At 37.4% G+C, this 14244-nt stretch overlaps 1 protein-coding gene across 2 annotated transcripts; it reads left to right on the top strand.

Moving 5' to 3' along the window:
- The first annotated feature begins 5147 nt into the window (after positions 1-5147).
- MAGOHB (mago homolog B, exon junction complex subunit) lies at positions 5148-13105 on the top strand. Of its 2 annotated transcripts, none has more exons than XM_025402187.1 (5): positions 5148-5320; positions 8122-8180; positions 8853-8963; positions 11199-11281; positions 12743-13105. In XM_025402187.1, the coding sequence occupies exons 1-5, from the start codon at positions 5227-5229 to the stop codon at positions 12840-12842; spliced, it is 447 nt and encodes a 148-aa protein (XP_025257972.1). In that variant the 5' UTR covers positions 5148-5226; the 3' UTR covers positions 12843-13105. The 2 variants fall into 2 exon arrangements, with proteins under 2 accessions (XP_025257972.1, XP_025257973.1); XM_025402188.1 differs by having other exon boundaries at positions 5178-5275.
- Positions 13106-14244: the final 1139 nt, after the last annotated feature.

The following is a 14244-nucleotide window of genomic DNA, read 5'->3' on the forward strand; positions in this document are numbered from 1 at the left end:
CCCATTGTTGCCTCTCAGCTGTCCATTTAAGTCAAAATTACAAATATTTACTTATTTATCTGATCACTTAAAAATATTGAGTGTTAAGGCTTGCTGTGCCAGACACTTGGCTAGGTGTAGGATAAAAGAAATAGGAAGCTTTTGATTACAGTCTAGAAGGTGAGACACATTATACATTTATTTATGTGGGTATCTGTTAAGTGCAAAGTGTTAAGTGCTATCAAGAAATAGCATAGGTAGTAGAAGGGAGTTTAAAAGGAACACTTCCCTGAGCAGAAATGGGCTATAAACTGAGACCTCAGGGATGGGTAAGTAACCCAGGCCGAATGAGAAGACTGTCCCAGGAGGAGGACATGTGTGTGAAAATTCTGAGGCAAGGAACTGCAAGAAAGCATATGATATGGGTTGCAGCACAGTGAGCTAAGGGAAAGTGGAACACAGTGAAATGGAAGGTTGCTTTGTTGTACTGTCTTATTTGTTTCAGTAGGAGGGAAGGAAGCAGACAATTGATATTTAAATTTTTTACCCCCAATTTTATTTGTTTTTCTGGCCTGGAAAACTGGATACAGTAATTTTTACTCTAAGAAAACTGGTTCTTTCTCTCATTTGGCCAGACTTCTTCCAGAAGGAGGATGATATTTCTGGCATCTTTGACCTTTCAGTCAACCTGGGTGTTTCCAAGCTAATGAATGAAAAAAAGAATCAAAATATTTATCGTTTAATCAGGTTGACTCTAGATAGATTTTTTTGTATTGGTTTGATTGCCTTCTCTTCCAGTCTTGTTTTTCTTATCTATGTTTTATTGTTAAAAAAAGTTCCAACACTTAGGAATAAAGCAAACACCCACCTAGATACAGTCTCTAAGGGACACTTGGCGACGTCATTTAAAATAGAATAGTCTGAACCAGTAGTTCTCAAATTATGCTCATAGAGAACACTATGTTTTTCATGCCAGATTTAGGTATTCTGTTATTAAAATTAAATAATAGTAGTGGGTTTTTTAGCATTTTAAAACAAAAAAGTAAGTTAATGGAGTTTTCTTAATCTTAACTTTGTTGCAATAATTTTTTAAAAATTTTGCTTTGACACGCTCATTGAAATAAACAAGTAGCAAATACAGTGGAAGACTGGAAGATATCCTATTATCCTTAATTTAGCAGACTATGTTTATCCATTTTGGGCAAAAGAGTTAGAGATTATGCTATGTGTTTGAAGCATATAATATTGTTAAATGCCAGAAAAAAATTTTAGATTGAATAATCGAATTAAATATATCATGTCATGATAATCTAGAAGTAGCTCCAAGCGCTCTCCATATATGAACGTATGTGGTAAAGAATGGTGTGGAAAGTTAGGTGTTTCTGCATGATAGTGATTCTCTTATTTAAAAAGTTAATACCACTGAGTGGTAAAAAGACAGATAAGGCTAAAGTCCACAGGGAAGTCTATTATGGAAAAGAGAAGAGCAAGGTGGATGGATGAATTAAAAATAGACTACCTCATTCTGAGTATTTTTAAAAATTTAAACCACATTATGCACTTATTCTTGACTTACTACTCTGATCCATTTATTAATAACTGGATGAAATAGCCCTGACATCTTTTGTTCTGTAAATACAAAATCAAATGAATCAAAAATTATTCATAAATTTAAAACATGAGACTATAATATCTAGTGCTTATCACGATAAAGATGGAACATACTTCTGAAAATTGGAAGTCAGAATGATTTAATCATTAAGCCTTAATTTCAGTTGGAAATAAAACGTTTATTTCTTACCTTCTTCACTTTGTGCTTTGAAATTTACCACTGTATTAGCAAAGGTGAAAACAGTATTTTGGCTTCAATTAAGCAGCTCAAACATTTATTTTCATAAGTAAACTGTGTTGATATCAGTAAGTATGTCCTAATTTGGAGCTTACAACAACCGATTTGAAAAATGTTCACAATTTTTTTTTTTTTGCTATTTCTAGCCCAACTAAAAGTATATGAAAAGATTCTAACTGTGCTGACCAATACAGTAGCTTCTAGCCACATATGTTTATATAAATTTTCATCTAAATTAATCAAAATGAAGAATTCAGTTCGAAGTCACACTAGTCACATTTCAAGTGCTCAGCAGCCACACAAAAGAACTTTACCACATCACTGTTGTGTACCATCCGAGAACACCACAAAACGCAAATGCTTTATCACCTTGTAATTCTTGCTTCCATACAAAAGGTTCAAATTTTGGTTTAAAATATGAAGAGTTAAGTAAACATGGTTTCATATTTTATCTTACAAACAGGGTTATAGTCTTGAACCCCTATGTCATTTTTGGAGATCAAGACAGTAACAAAGACGTTAATACTTTGTGCATTCCATAACCTCTACTTACATAGTTACACATTCTGGTATCCATAGTTCCATTTAGGTAAACATGAAGATGAACACTGGCACATGTGCCAAAAACCTGAAGGAGAGACATTAGGGAATCTAATATTGAATGAGGCTTTCCATATAATTCAACAAAATGGATTACAGCTGATATTTCCAGAGATACTATGGAATACAGTGCTCAAATTTCTGTGAATTATTCTCGTGATAAGTGTGGTGACCAACCCATCTCAGTTTTCCTGGGTGTTTCCAGGTATGGAAAGTCCCATGTCCCAGTAAACTCCACAGTCCTGGTCAAACTGGAATGGCTAGTCACCCTAGCGATAAAACATGGTGCTTGCTGTTTCTTACGTACTTTCCAAAACGGTGGCCTATTGTAGGGATTGATTCATTTTTGTATACTAATAGTTATATAAGTACTAACATGGATTCAAGGAAACGTGGCTCAATTTGCCTTTTTAGTCATTCTACTTAAACCTTATGCTCTAGCTGTACCGAATTTCGTGGTGTTCCCAAAATATGCATTTCACCCACTGTCTTTGCTCAGGTCATTTTCTGCCTGGAATGCTTTTTCATCCCACTGAACATACACAGAACTTACTTTTCAAGGTCCAATTCAAATACTTCCGTTGATAGTCCTTCTCCAATACTCTTTTTACAAATTTACCTACTCTGCAATAGAATGCTCTTGCTTCCTCTGCTGTACTACCAGCATGTTTTACACACACACACACACACACACAATTTATATATAAATATATTATATTTATATATTATATATATTTATATATTATATTTATATATAAATGTGTGTGTGTGTATATATATATTTAGACGAAGTTTCGCTTTCCTCACCCAGGCTGGAGTGCAATGGCGCGATCTCCGCCTCCCGGGTTCAAGCGATTCTCCTGCCTCAGCCTCATGAGTAGCTGGGAATACAGGCGCGTGCCACCAGACCTGGCTAATTTTTGTATTTTTAGTAAAGACAGGGTTTTGCTATGTTGGCTAGGCTGGTCTTGAACTCCTGACCTCGGGTGATTTGCCCCCTTTGGCCTCCCAAAGTGCTGGGATTACAGGCATGAGCCACTGTGCCCGGCCACGTATCATCTTCTTCCTCCTCCCCTTCCCCCTCCCTCCTCCTCCTTTTTCTTTTCCTTTTCCTTTCCTTTTTTTTTTTTTTTTTTTTTTGAGACGAAGTTTCGCTCTTGTTGCCCAGGCTGGAGTGCGGTGGGATCATCTCAGCTCACTGCAACTTCTGCCTCCCGGGTTCAAGCGATTCTCCTGCCTCAGCCTCCCGTGCAACTGGGACTACAGGCACATGCCACCACGCCCAGCTAATTTTTTGGTATTTATAGTAGAGACGGGGTTTCACCATGTTGGCCAGAATGGCACATATATTCTTAATTATAGCAATTGCTCCATTGTGCCGATATTTGCCTTACAAGTTTGCTTTCTTTTCTAGACTACCAGTGCAAATGTCTTTTTATTTCTAGTTTCAAACTGTCACATAGGAAATGTTTGTTAAAACTAACGTTTTATAAAATTTAAAGCTTATTTTACATATCTCATTTGATCTCTCAAGAATTCTGTGAGCTTGGCAATGTAGATTGCTGTATATGCATTAGGCTGATGAATAAACAGGCTTAGAGATAGTCACTTGCCCGAGGTTAGGTAGCTGTAAGTGTTGGGATTGAATCCCAGGTCTTCTCACCACCACTTTCTACAAAAATCACTGAAGGTTGTTAACTGACAGAGAGGATTACTGTGTGTTGATAACAAAAGGGTGATCAATAATATTTAAAAAGCAGACTTTGTGTAAAAGTCTTTCCCTTACCTTAAAAACTATGCCACAATGAAGCATTCTTTCATTCCTCCAATTTAATTATATCTGGCGAGAAACAGTAATGGGCTAAACCATTGTTGTATCTTAAGTCAAATTGCCAAAACTCCACAGGCTACTAAAAGTTAACCCTTACTGAATGAATTAAGAACCATAGAAGTTCTGCTGTTAAAAAAAGCACGGTGACAGTCAGGGTTTTTCAGGCGTAGGGGGTGTGTGTTTTAAGACTTTAAGCCAGTTTTGTCCCACTGAAATCACCGTCAGTGATTTTTAGTAGAAAGTGGTGGTGAGAAGACTCAATCCCAACACTTAACAGCTACCTAACCTCGGGCAAGTGACTATCTCTAAGCCTGTTTGTTCTTCAGCCTAAGGCATATACAGCAATCTACATTGCCAAGCTCACAGAATTCTTGAGAGATCAAATGAGATCTCTTAAGTTCTTTGCTGTGATGGATTCCTTTGACTTTGTCTCTATTATTATAGGCTTATAGGTCCGGGGCAACTACCAATCGTTATTCAAAGGGGAAAGCACCCTGTTCGAAATCAAGTAAGAAAAATGGTTTATATTCCCGGTCTGCCATCTCTATTCTAAGCTTTATCTTTATTTAGCTCACAGTTAAAGGGGGAATAGAGCCACACCCACCTCACAAACGCCCCGAGGACTGGGAGACCAGAAAAGTAAAAGCCACTTGCAAACCTTTAGCTCTAAGTCGATAAAAAATACTATCATATGCTCACATTTCTAATATTTGCTAATATAATGTAATCTTTATTTTGAAAATAATGTGCCTCCAATCCTAGTAAAGAGAAAGTCACGGGATGCGACTCTCCCTTCAGCACCAACTGGCCTCTCACGCGAGACTAGGCTTTCACGCTTTAGTCCAGGGCTGCACGGCAGGCGGAAGAGAAGCGCCTGTGGTGACGCACTTATTCCGCGCGATGACGTGACTACAAGGCGCCGGGCGACACGTTGGCTGGGTTTTCGGCGGGCTTCCCGGGGACAAAAATGGCTATGGCTAGCGATTTCTACCTGCGCTACTACGTAGGGCACAAGGGCAAGTTTGGGCACGAGTTTCTGGAGTTCGAATTTCGGCCGGACGGTGAGAAGAGGCCCACGGCACGCGGTGCTGGGAAAGGGGAGCGAGACCGAGAGGCCGTGGAGGAGGCGAGGGGAGGCCGGGTGGTGTGGAGGGTACAGCGGGCGGAGGCCACTGCTTCCCTCGAAGGAAATAGGAGCTTAAGAATAGAGGAGGCCTAAGTTGGTTTTATAAATGAAAAAGAACTAATTGCAATAAATTAAAGCTAATCCTGTCGCAAACTGAAAAGTCGAACTTACAGTAATCAGAATTCTGTAACAGTGCACCAGAAGGGACTCTGTAGATTGTTGACCTGATTAAAAATGCTAGCACTTTTTTGAAAACACCCCCATCAGCGGGTGGTCCAATGGATGAATAAAATCTTGTGGTGACCAGTACCTTTTCTTCATTCAGGCTGTGTGTGTTCTTTGAAGGGGAGGAGCCCGACGTGTTAACAAATGAGAATAATAATATGTTTTAGGTGTCTACGTATAATTGTTCACCACAGGACGCATGAAGAGTACCAAAAAAGAGGGGAGATGTAAAGTTCCACAGGAGGGAGTCAGGAAAATCTTCCTAGAGGAAGACACTCTTGAAATGAGTCTCGAAATGAGAGACTTGGCCTTTGAGAGAAAAAAACAGACTTCCAGAGCAGTGAGAGCAGAGGACGAGGTGAAACTGCTACCCCAGTAGCGTGCAACAATTTGTTTTCTGACAGCGCTATTAGAGAATGTTACATTGGTCCTGCCTACCTGCAACAAGAAAGTTCATTTGGATATATATGTTTTGGGTTTTTTTAAATGCACGTTTTTTTGCTGGGCAACAAGCAAATACAAAATTTGAAGGTACACTAATGAGTAAGACAAATTTAACTCAAAGAGATTTGTCTTGGTGGGGACACAGACATTTAACTATAAAGCAGTAGATATATTAAGTCCTATAAGCAGGCTTTGGACAATGTTCTGTGAGAGCAAGAATAAAAAATTAGAGGAGAAACGTATATTAGGAAAGGAGAAGAGTATCAAGCATTTCAGGCAGAACTCACGTGAACTACAGTCCTGCAATTATTACTTTGAAACAGAGTCTCACTCTGTCACCCAGATCTGAGTGCAGTGGCAGGATCTCAGCTCACTGCAACTTCCGTCTCCCAAGCTCAAGTGATCCCTCACCTCAGCCTCCCGAGGTGCTGGAAATACAGGCCAGTGCCACCTCGCCCATCTCCTTTGTTGTTGTTGTAGAGATGGGTTTCCGCATGTTGCCCAGGCTGTCCTCAAACCCCTAAGGTCAAGAGATTCACCAGCTTCAGCCGCCCGAAGTCCTAGGATTACACGCATGAGCCACCGTGGCAGCCCTGCAATTATTTAGAAACCTTAATCACTGTATTCGACCTTACTCTCCCCATAAATTCAGCTAAATTTACCTGAATTCATCTATTCTTTATGTAGTATTATTTTCAGTTCCTCTGCCTGTGAACACCGTCAAGCTTGTCTCTCACTTTTAGCAGGTCACGTAAATTAAGCACCTGAATATTATCAGGGACGTTTTATGCTAGAACAGTGGTTCTAATCAATGTATCTGCCACTGCACTGTTACACATACTTCTTCTATTGGTAATATTGAGTCTCCCGAAGACTTGCCTGCCTGCCTTTCTCCTTCCTTCCTTCCTTCCTTCCTTCCTTCCTTCCTTCCTTCCTTCCTTCCTTCCTTCCTTCCTTCCTTCCTTTCCTTCTCTCTTTCTCTCTTTCTTTTTTTCTTTCTTTTCTTTCTTTTTTTTGAGACGGAGTGTTGCTCTGTCACCCAGGCTGCAGTGCAGTGGTGTGATCTCAGCTCACCGCAACCTCTGCCTCCTGGATTGAAGCGATTCTCCTGCCTCAGCCTCCCGAGTAGCTGGGATTGCAGGCATGTGCCACCACGCCCGGCTACTTTTTCGTATTTTTAGAGATGGGTTTCTCCATGTTGGCCAGACTGGTCTCGAACTGCTAACCTCAGGTAGTCCACCTGTCTCGGCCTCCCGAAGTGCTGGGATTACGGGTGTGAGCCACTGTGCCTGGCGCCAAGCCATCAAAGACTGGCATTTCTATCATTTTAGAGTAGCTGCTGCACATTATAGCTGTGTCTGGGCAACTGACTAGCCATAAGGGGAAGCATACGTCAGATAATACACAAATCATGATGGATTAAAATTAAATATAAACTAGCTAACAAACTCATCAACTTCGATCCAGAAGCATCATTTGTATCCTTCTTAGTCATAATTCTAAAATGTCTACAATATAATTGTATGCATACATTTGAAGGAAAAAAAGGAACTTTTTTTTGTAGTGGAGAAAGCCTGAGTATTAAAAGAAAGTAGGTCTAGGTCTGAATCTCCCATGTTTAAGTTACTTAACTTTGTTTTCTCTCTTATGAATAGGTGAGAGAATAAAACCTGATTTTTAGGATTGTTTTACAGATTAGATTAAATTCTCTGTGTAACACACTTAACACCAATACATACATATAACAAACTTGAATGTTAGTGCCTTTTGCAGATTCTCTTTCTAGTTCATGATGTAGCTTAAGAAAATAGGCCGTAAAAATGACGCTATAGCTATATGTTGTAGGCACAGGCTATTTAAATATTTGGCTAGCTTCAACTTCAGCAAACTTAACCAGCAAATATTTATTGTCTACATGTCTAACAATGATTTTACACAAGGAGGGAGGAAATATTAATAAAAGTAGTAGTATAAAATGGTCTTTACCTTTAAAATTGTATATGATGTCATTAATTTTTTTTTAGCAGTTTTTGCTATTGTAAATTGATTTTTTTCCATTTCCCACAGGAAAGCTTAGATATGCCAACAACAGCAATTACAAAAATGATGTCATGATCAGAAAAGAGGTAAGTTCTATTCGAATGTCTTTTTTTTTTTTTTTGCATTTAGCCCATTTTCTTCAAGTCTATGTTGAATTTACAAAAGTACATCTAAGGCTATATTGTAAAGAAGAAGGCAATTTACAGATTGAAAGAGTTGCCATTTAAATTAGATACAATGGTTGCATCCATAGGAATGAGAAGGTTCAGAGAACTAACCTTGTTGTGAACTACACTTGCATTTATTTATTTATTTTTATTTTTATTTTTTGAGACAGAGTCTCGCTCTGTTGCCCAAGCTGCAGTGCAGTGGCGTGATCTCAGCTCACTGCATCCTCTGCCTCCCAGGCTCAAGCGATTCTCCTGCTTCAGTGTACTTGCATTTATTACTGTTCACCTTATAGATCTTGTGATCTAACCACTTGGGGGTATTTGGATCTTAATGTTACAAAGGCAGAATACAGTGTTTCAAAGACCGGTAATGATGAGAAGAGGGAAAAATTGAGAGGAAAGGGCAAGAGATGAAGAAAAGTAATATAACAAGGATAAATGATTCTCTCTCATTCTCTACTTTTGGAATCAATTAAATTTTTCTATATTCCTCTATTTGAATATTCAGAGTTTGTAACTCTTATTTCTTTCTGAGTTGAGGGGTGACATAGGTGGACATTATCCAATTTTATTATGATTAATTTTTAGGCTTATGTGCACAAGAGTGTAATGGAAGAACTGAAGAGAATTATTGATGACAGTGAAATTACAAAAGAAGATGATGCTTTGTGGCCTCCCCCTGATAGGGTTGGCCGACAGGTTTGTATTTAGTGATTCTTTAAGTGCATAAATATTAAAAATTGATAATATTATGATTCCCCTTATTTATTTTGAATGCGTCTAAGTTGATTCTTTGGCTTTCCATTTAATAGACACCTGGTAAATTGTCTTTAATTTTGTCTTTTAGTTCCGTTTTTCTGTGCTACCTCCTAGTAGTGAAGGAGTCAGTGCATAGCTCTAAATTTAGTCTTTCTCTGTAGTCACCCTAGCCAACATTAGGATGCTTTCACAGTGCAGTGTTATGAATAATTTCTGTTGTGTGTTAATCACTTTTATTAAGAATATGACTATGTAAAATTTACTTTTGCCAAATCATAACTTTTAAAATTCTTATTTGCATCCCTATACCCCAGAGAGAGACTTGATTGGTGGTTTCTTTGTTAAAACTTATGATTGCATTTGCCTCTCATATTCCTTCAGAATACTTGATGTTTCTCAAAAGGCTTCTGAAGAACTCTGAAGGCCTCATTTCACTCTGTAAAAAGAAAGTTTGGTTTCTGAATTGGGTCTTTTCAGCTCTTGGAGAAATGAGATACAACCCCTGGAAGGAAGAAACATGTAATTTCACTGTTGTGTATCCCTGAGGATTGTACTTTATCTCACCTTCTCTGAGTAGAAGAAAATGTGGAGAGATCTAACACATGCTGACACTCTGTAGGAGTAACTTAACTCTTCTGTTTAAAGAAACATTGTTTAGAAGAGCAAAGGTAATAGTTAACAGTGTTTATTTTAAGCATGGTATCACTTTTAAAAAGCAAATTTAGGCCTCAGTTTGTTTTATGCAGATATACAGATGTACTAAAAAGCAAAACGTTTTATGCAGATATACAGATGTACTAAAAAGCAAACCGGCCGGGCGCAGTGGCTCACGCCTGTAATCCCAGCACTTTGGGAGGCCGAGGCGGGAGGATCACGAGGTCAGGAGATCGAGACCACCCTGGCTAACACGGTGAAACCCCGTCTCTACTAAAAATACAAAAAATTAGCCAGGTGTGCTGGCGGGCGCCTGTAGTCCCAGCTACTCGGGAGACTGTGGCAAGAGAATGGCGTGAACCCAGGAGGCGGAGCTTGCAGTGAGCTGAGATTGCGCCACTGCACTCCAGTCTGGGTGACAGAGCGAGACTCCGTCCCCCTCCCAAAAAAAAAAAAGCAAAAACAAAAGCAAACCACGGCAGGTAACCTTTTATATCATTTAGACTCAGGGATAGCCTAGTATTTTATCTACTCGCTTAAGGATGTGTTCATGGGTTTTGGTTAGTGGGGAGGAGTAGGCATGCTTCAGAAATTGCCTTTTGTATCAAGTCAAATGTTTTATGGCTGTTAGAGCATCTTAGCTAATTCTCCATTTGGTGTGTGTCATAAACTGCATAATTAGGCCTCTGGTTAAATAGCTAGGATTGTCTTCAATAGTGTCTGTTAACTTGAAAATTCATTACAGATACAGCTTCTTAATTACTGGTTTTAGGCCTGCAGATAAACAATATAGGGAAAAATCTATACAGTAATGACAGCACACTAGGAACATCTACAGTATGGTTTTTTTTTTTTTAAACTAGTTCTTAATTTTAGTTATTTTGTGGAGTATTAGTTTTGAAGTCTTACAGTCTTGGGATCAAATATAAGTACCATCCTCATTAGTGGTTATAAATATCAACAAGTGTTTTCCTCTGCTTTATGAGTTTTGAATTACACATTTGTAAAATAGGTTAATAAGGGTATTTTCAAGATTAGAGAGAGTATAAAGTCCCTAGCACTAGAGCCTGACATACAGTAGGTGCTAAACTGGTGGTGGTGGTTATTAATATTATACATTTTATTTGTAGAATCTTCCAGAAAGAAAAAATATGTATTTGACATATTAAAAATGGTCTTATACTCCTATCATTTTTCTAACGTGCTTCAAAGTGACGTCTTCAGTTTTTACTGACATTGTAAGAAATATTTCTTTGTCATTTTGTTTCATAGTGTCTTCTTTATGTCTCTGGAAAGCAATTCTTTGTTGGTCCTAAACTTGGGGGTAGTACTTGTGAGCAGTTTTTATTTTAAGGATATAGTTTATATCTAATACACCAAGTTTCTTTCCCCCCACCACCCCGCCCCCTGTTGACTGCTAGAAAACTTACAACTAAAATTGGGATCCGTTTGTAGCAAGAATACAGATATCTCTGGGATAGATTTTTATATTAACTACATTTTTCTGCTTTTTTTTTTTAGGAGCTTGAAATTGTAATTGGAGATGAGCACATATCATTTACCACATCAAAAATAGGTTCTCTTATTGACGTAAATCAGTCAAAGTAAGTATGTTAAAGCATTTTGGCCAAGTTGTCATTATTAGAGAGGCTCATTTTAGAACTATAGTATAGTCAGTTTGTTAGCCAAGATAATTTCAGTGGCCTCCTATCAGTTTATTATGCAGATGTAATTCTGATTTTTATGTCATTAAAGGTTTACTATCTTGTCTCTCAGTAGAAGTTAGCAGAGTATTTCATCGATTGTCCAAAAAATTTTAATCCAACAGCTGTATATAATAATGCTCAAATTGTATTAGCTATTTTGTATAAAAATGTGGATATAGTATCAGAAAATCCGAAGAAAAGAAGTCCTTATTGGATTATATCAGCCTCATTAGGTCCATGTCATCTCACTTTCCTCCTTGGGCTCAATACTTGGGAAAAAGATGGAAAAAATGCAGTCTAGCCTAAGTATCCTTTACTACCAATGTCTTCCCAAGATCGATCTCTCCTCCGCCCCAGGGTTTTGTAGTACATCCCATTTTCTTGGTCTGATCCAAGCCACTTATTTGTGCCCATTCCCCTCAAAGTGTCCCATAGTGCTCTTCCCTTTTTCTGTCACTCTAAATTGTAATAACCTATTTGTCTGCTTTAAGTAAGCTCCATGAGAACCTTGCTGTATCCACAAAGTTAGCATAGTGCCCTGCACATAATAGATGCTTTCAATAAATATTTATTAGAGGAAAGGAGAAAGGAATGAATGCATAATGACTATTGGACACAAAAGTCTGTGTTCACAGAGACCAACTGGATGCTTTGAAACTATGAAATTTCTTTTCCTACATTTGGTGAGGATGTGGCATTGATACCCTACTGGGATTATAAATTGGTAGTGGTTTTTGGAAAGCAGTTTGGTAATATGCATCAAAAACCGTTGACATTTTTCATTCACCTGTGGCCTAGTAATTTCATTTCTGAGCATCTCTTCTATGGAACTACTCCTAAATATTGGAAAAGCTTTATTATGCATGAAGTTGCTTATTGAAGTATTATTAATAATAGGAAATTAACCCCATTGTCTAACAGGGAGAGAATTATTAAATTAATTAAAAATTACTAGGGAATTTTTTTTTTAATGCTGTGGGGAAAGCAATGTAAAAAGGGGCACAGGGAATGATTTTAGTTATTATAAAATAGAGAAACATCAAAATGTTCACAGTTATTCTATGAAATGGTGGCATTACGGTATTATTTTTTCTGCTTTATTAGACATTTTTTTGATGCGGTTATGACATTCATAAGGAGATGAATCTTTAAATACTAAAATGAATACTGGTGAAGAAACTATTTTTTTCTTATAGAAAAGATATTCATTTTATGCTCTAGTTGTTGGCAAAATCCTTCCCTTCTCCTAAATATTGTTAACTTAATTGTTAAAAGATTTTAATTTTGTTTTGTTTTAGGAATTTAAAGAATTGTTTTATCCTAGGAAGAAAAAGTAACTTTTACCTTTTTAAATTTTAGGGATCCTGAAGGTCTTCGAGTATTTTACTATTTGGTACAAGACTTGAAATGTTTAGTTTTCAGTCTTATTGGATTACACTTCAAGATTAAACCAATTTAAATTGTATGTTTTCAAGCTGTTTGTATATTTAATTAAGGGATGGGAGGGGTTATTTGTCATTTACAATATTGGGGTTTTTATGAATGTGAAGCAAACAAAAAAAAATTTGTATGTAAACTGAAAATAAGAAAATACATTAGCCAGCTTAATGGTTATCTTTACTTGAGTCCACATGGGTTGGACAGTCCCCACACATATTAAATTCTGTAAATAAAAGCCACCTTTTGTTAAAAATTTGCTCTAATAAAACATACCAAATCCTGGTTGCAGAGTAGTTTTTTGTTTTCTCTAGGAGGCTATGTCTCTAATTCACTTTAGAGATAATAAGAAATTGTTCTGGTAGGTATATCCTGTGACAGAAGATACTTTAGGTGGAAATATGTAGCCATATTCCCATCCATGAAAGGCAATTGTAGATCTTCCCTTATTTCCTTCACATATGATTGGTTTTAATTTTGGGGGGCTTACAGAAGGTCTGTTTTTTTGTGGTTTTTTTTTGTTTTTTTTTTTTTTTTACAGTTATCACAAACCCCTCAGGAATTATTCACATTTAAATATTTTCAATTATAAGCAGTGATGTCCTAAGGTGTTACAAAAGTAAAGTCTACCCCATGTTAGGCATATCTTCGATTATGTCCTTGTTCCTTATTTCACAATGTATTTGGTGTGTAGGGGAGGAGAGGAACTAAATGAGTTTTCAGCTTTATAAATTGTTAAACATTTAGACAAACGTACATGTGCGTATGAATGGACAGAAATATTTTAACTCCTATTGACCAGGGGTCTCACTTAAGTTTCCCAGTTCCTTTCAACCTCTTTCTAATAGATTTCCTCTTTCGTTACTTTTAGTAACCATGTCCCTTGTTTCCTTTTATTCTTCCATCTGAACCTCCACTCTTTAAAAGTTATACTGTTTCAGTAGTTATAATCCACTTGCCCTAGGAACAAGTTAGCACTGACTTTTGGGTGGAATAATTAGTTTCTGAAGGCTTGCCAGGACTCCTGAGCAGCTAGGCTCTAGAGTTGGGCTGTCTAATAACTTTTTTGCAATAATGGAAATGTTCTATGTGCAGTCCGGTAGGGTAGCCACTGGCCAAACGAGGCTACTGATTACTTGAGGTGTGCCTCGTATAACTGAACTTACCGTGTTATTTAAACAATTTTTTTTTTCTAACGTGAAAAGGATAAAACAAAACTCTTGACAATTGTAAAGTGAACACCTATATGCCAACCTAGATTCTATACTTAACATCTTTTTTACTGTAATATCTCTTATAATAAATCTTAGTTTTTCACTTAACTGGTGTAATTGGTGCCAGTAAGCTATTTTATTTTATTTTTTTTGTAGTGCTACTTAATTTTGATTAAATTTAGATAGCCACATGTGTCTAGTGGCTACCCT

The sequence above is a fragment of the Theropithecus gelada genome, chromosome 11 (assembly GCF_003255815.1).
Source record: "Theropithecus gelada isolate Dixy chromosome 11, Tgel_1.0, whole genome shotgun sequence".
Lineage (NCBI taxonomy): Eukaryota > Metazoa > Chordata > Mammalia > Primates > Cercopithecidae > Theropithecus > Theropithecus gelada.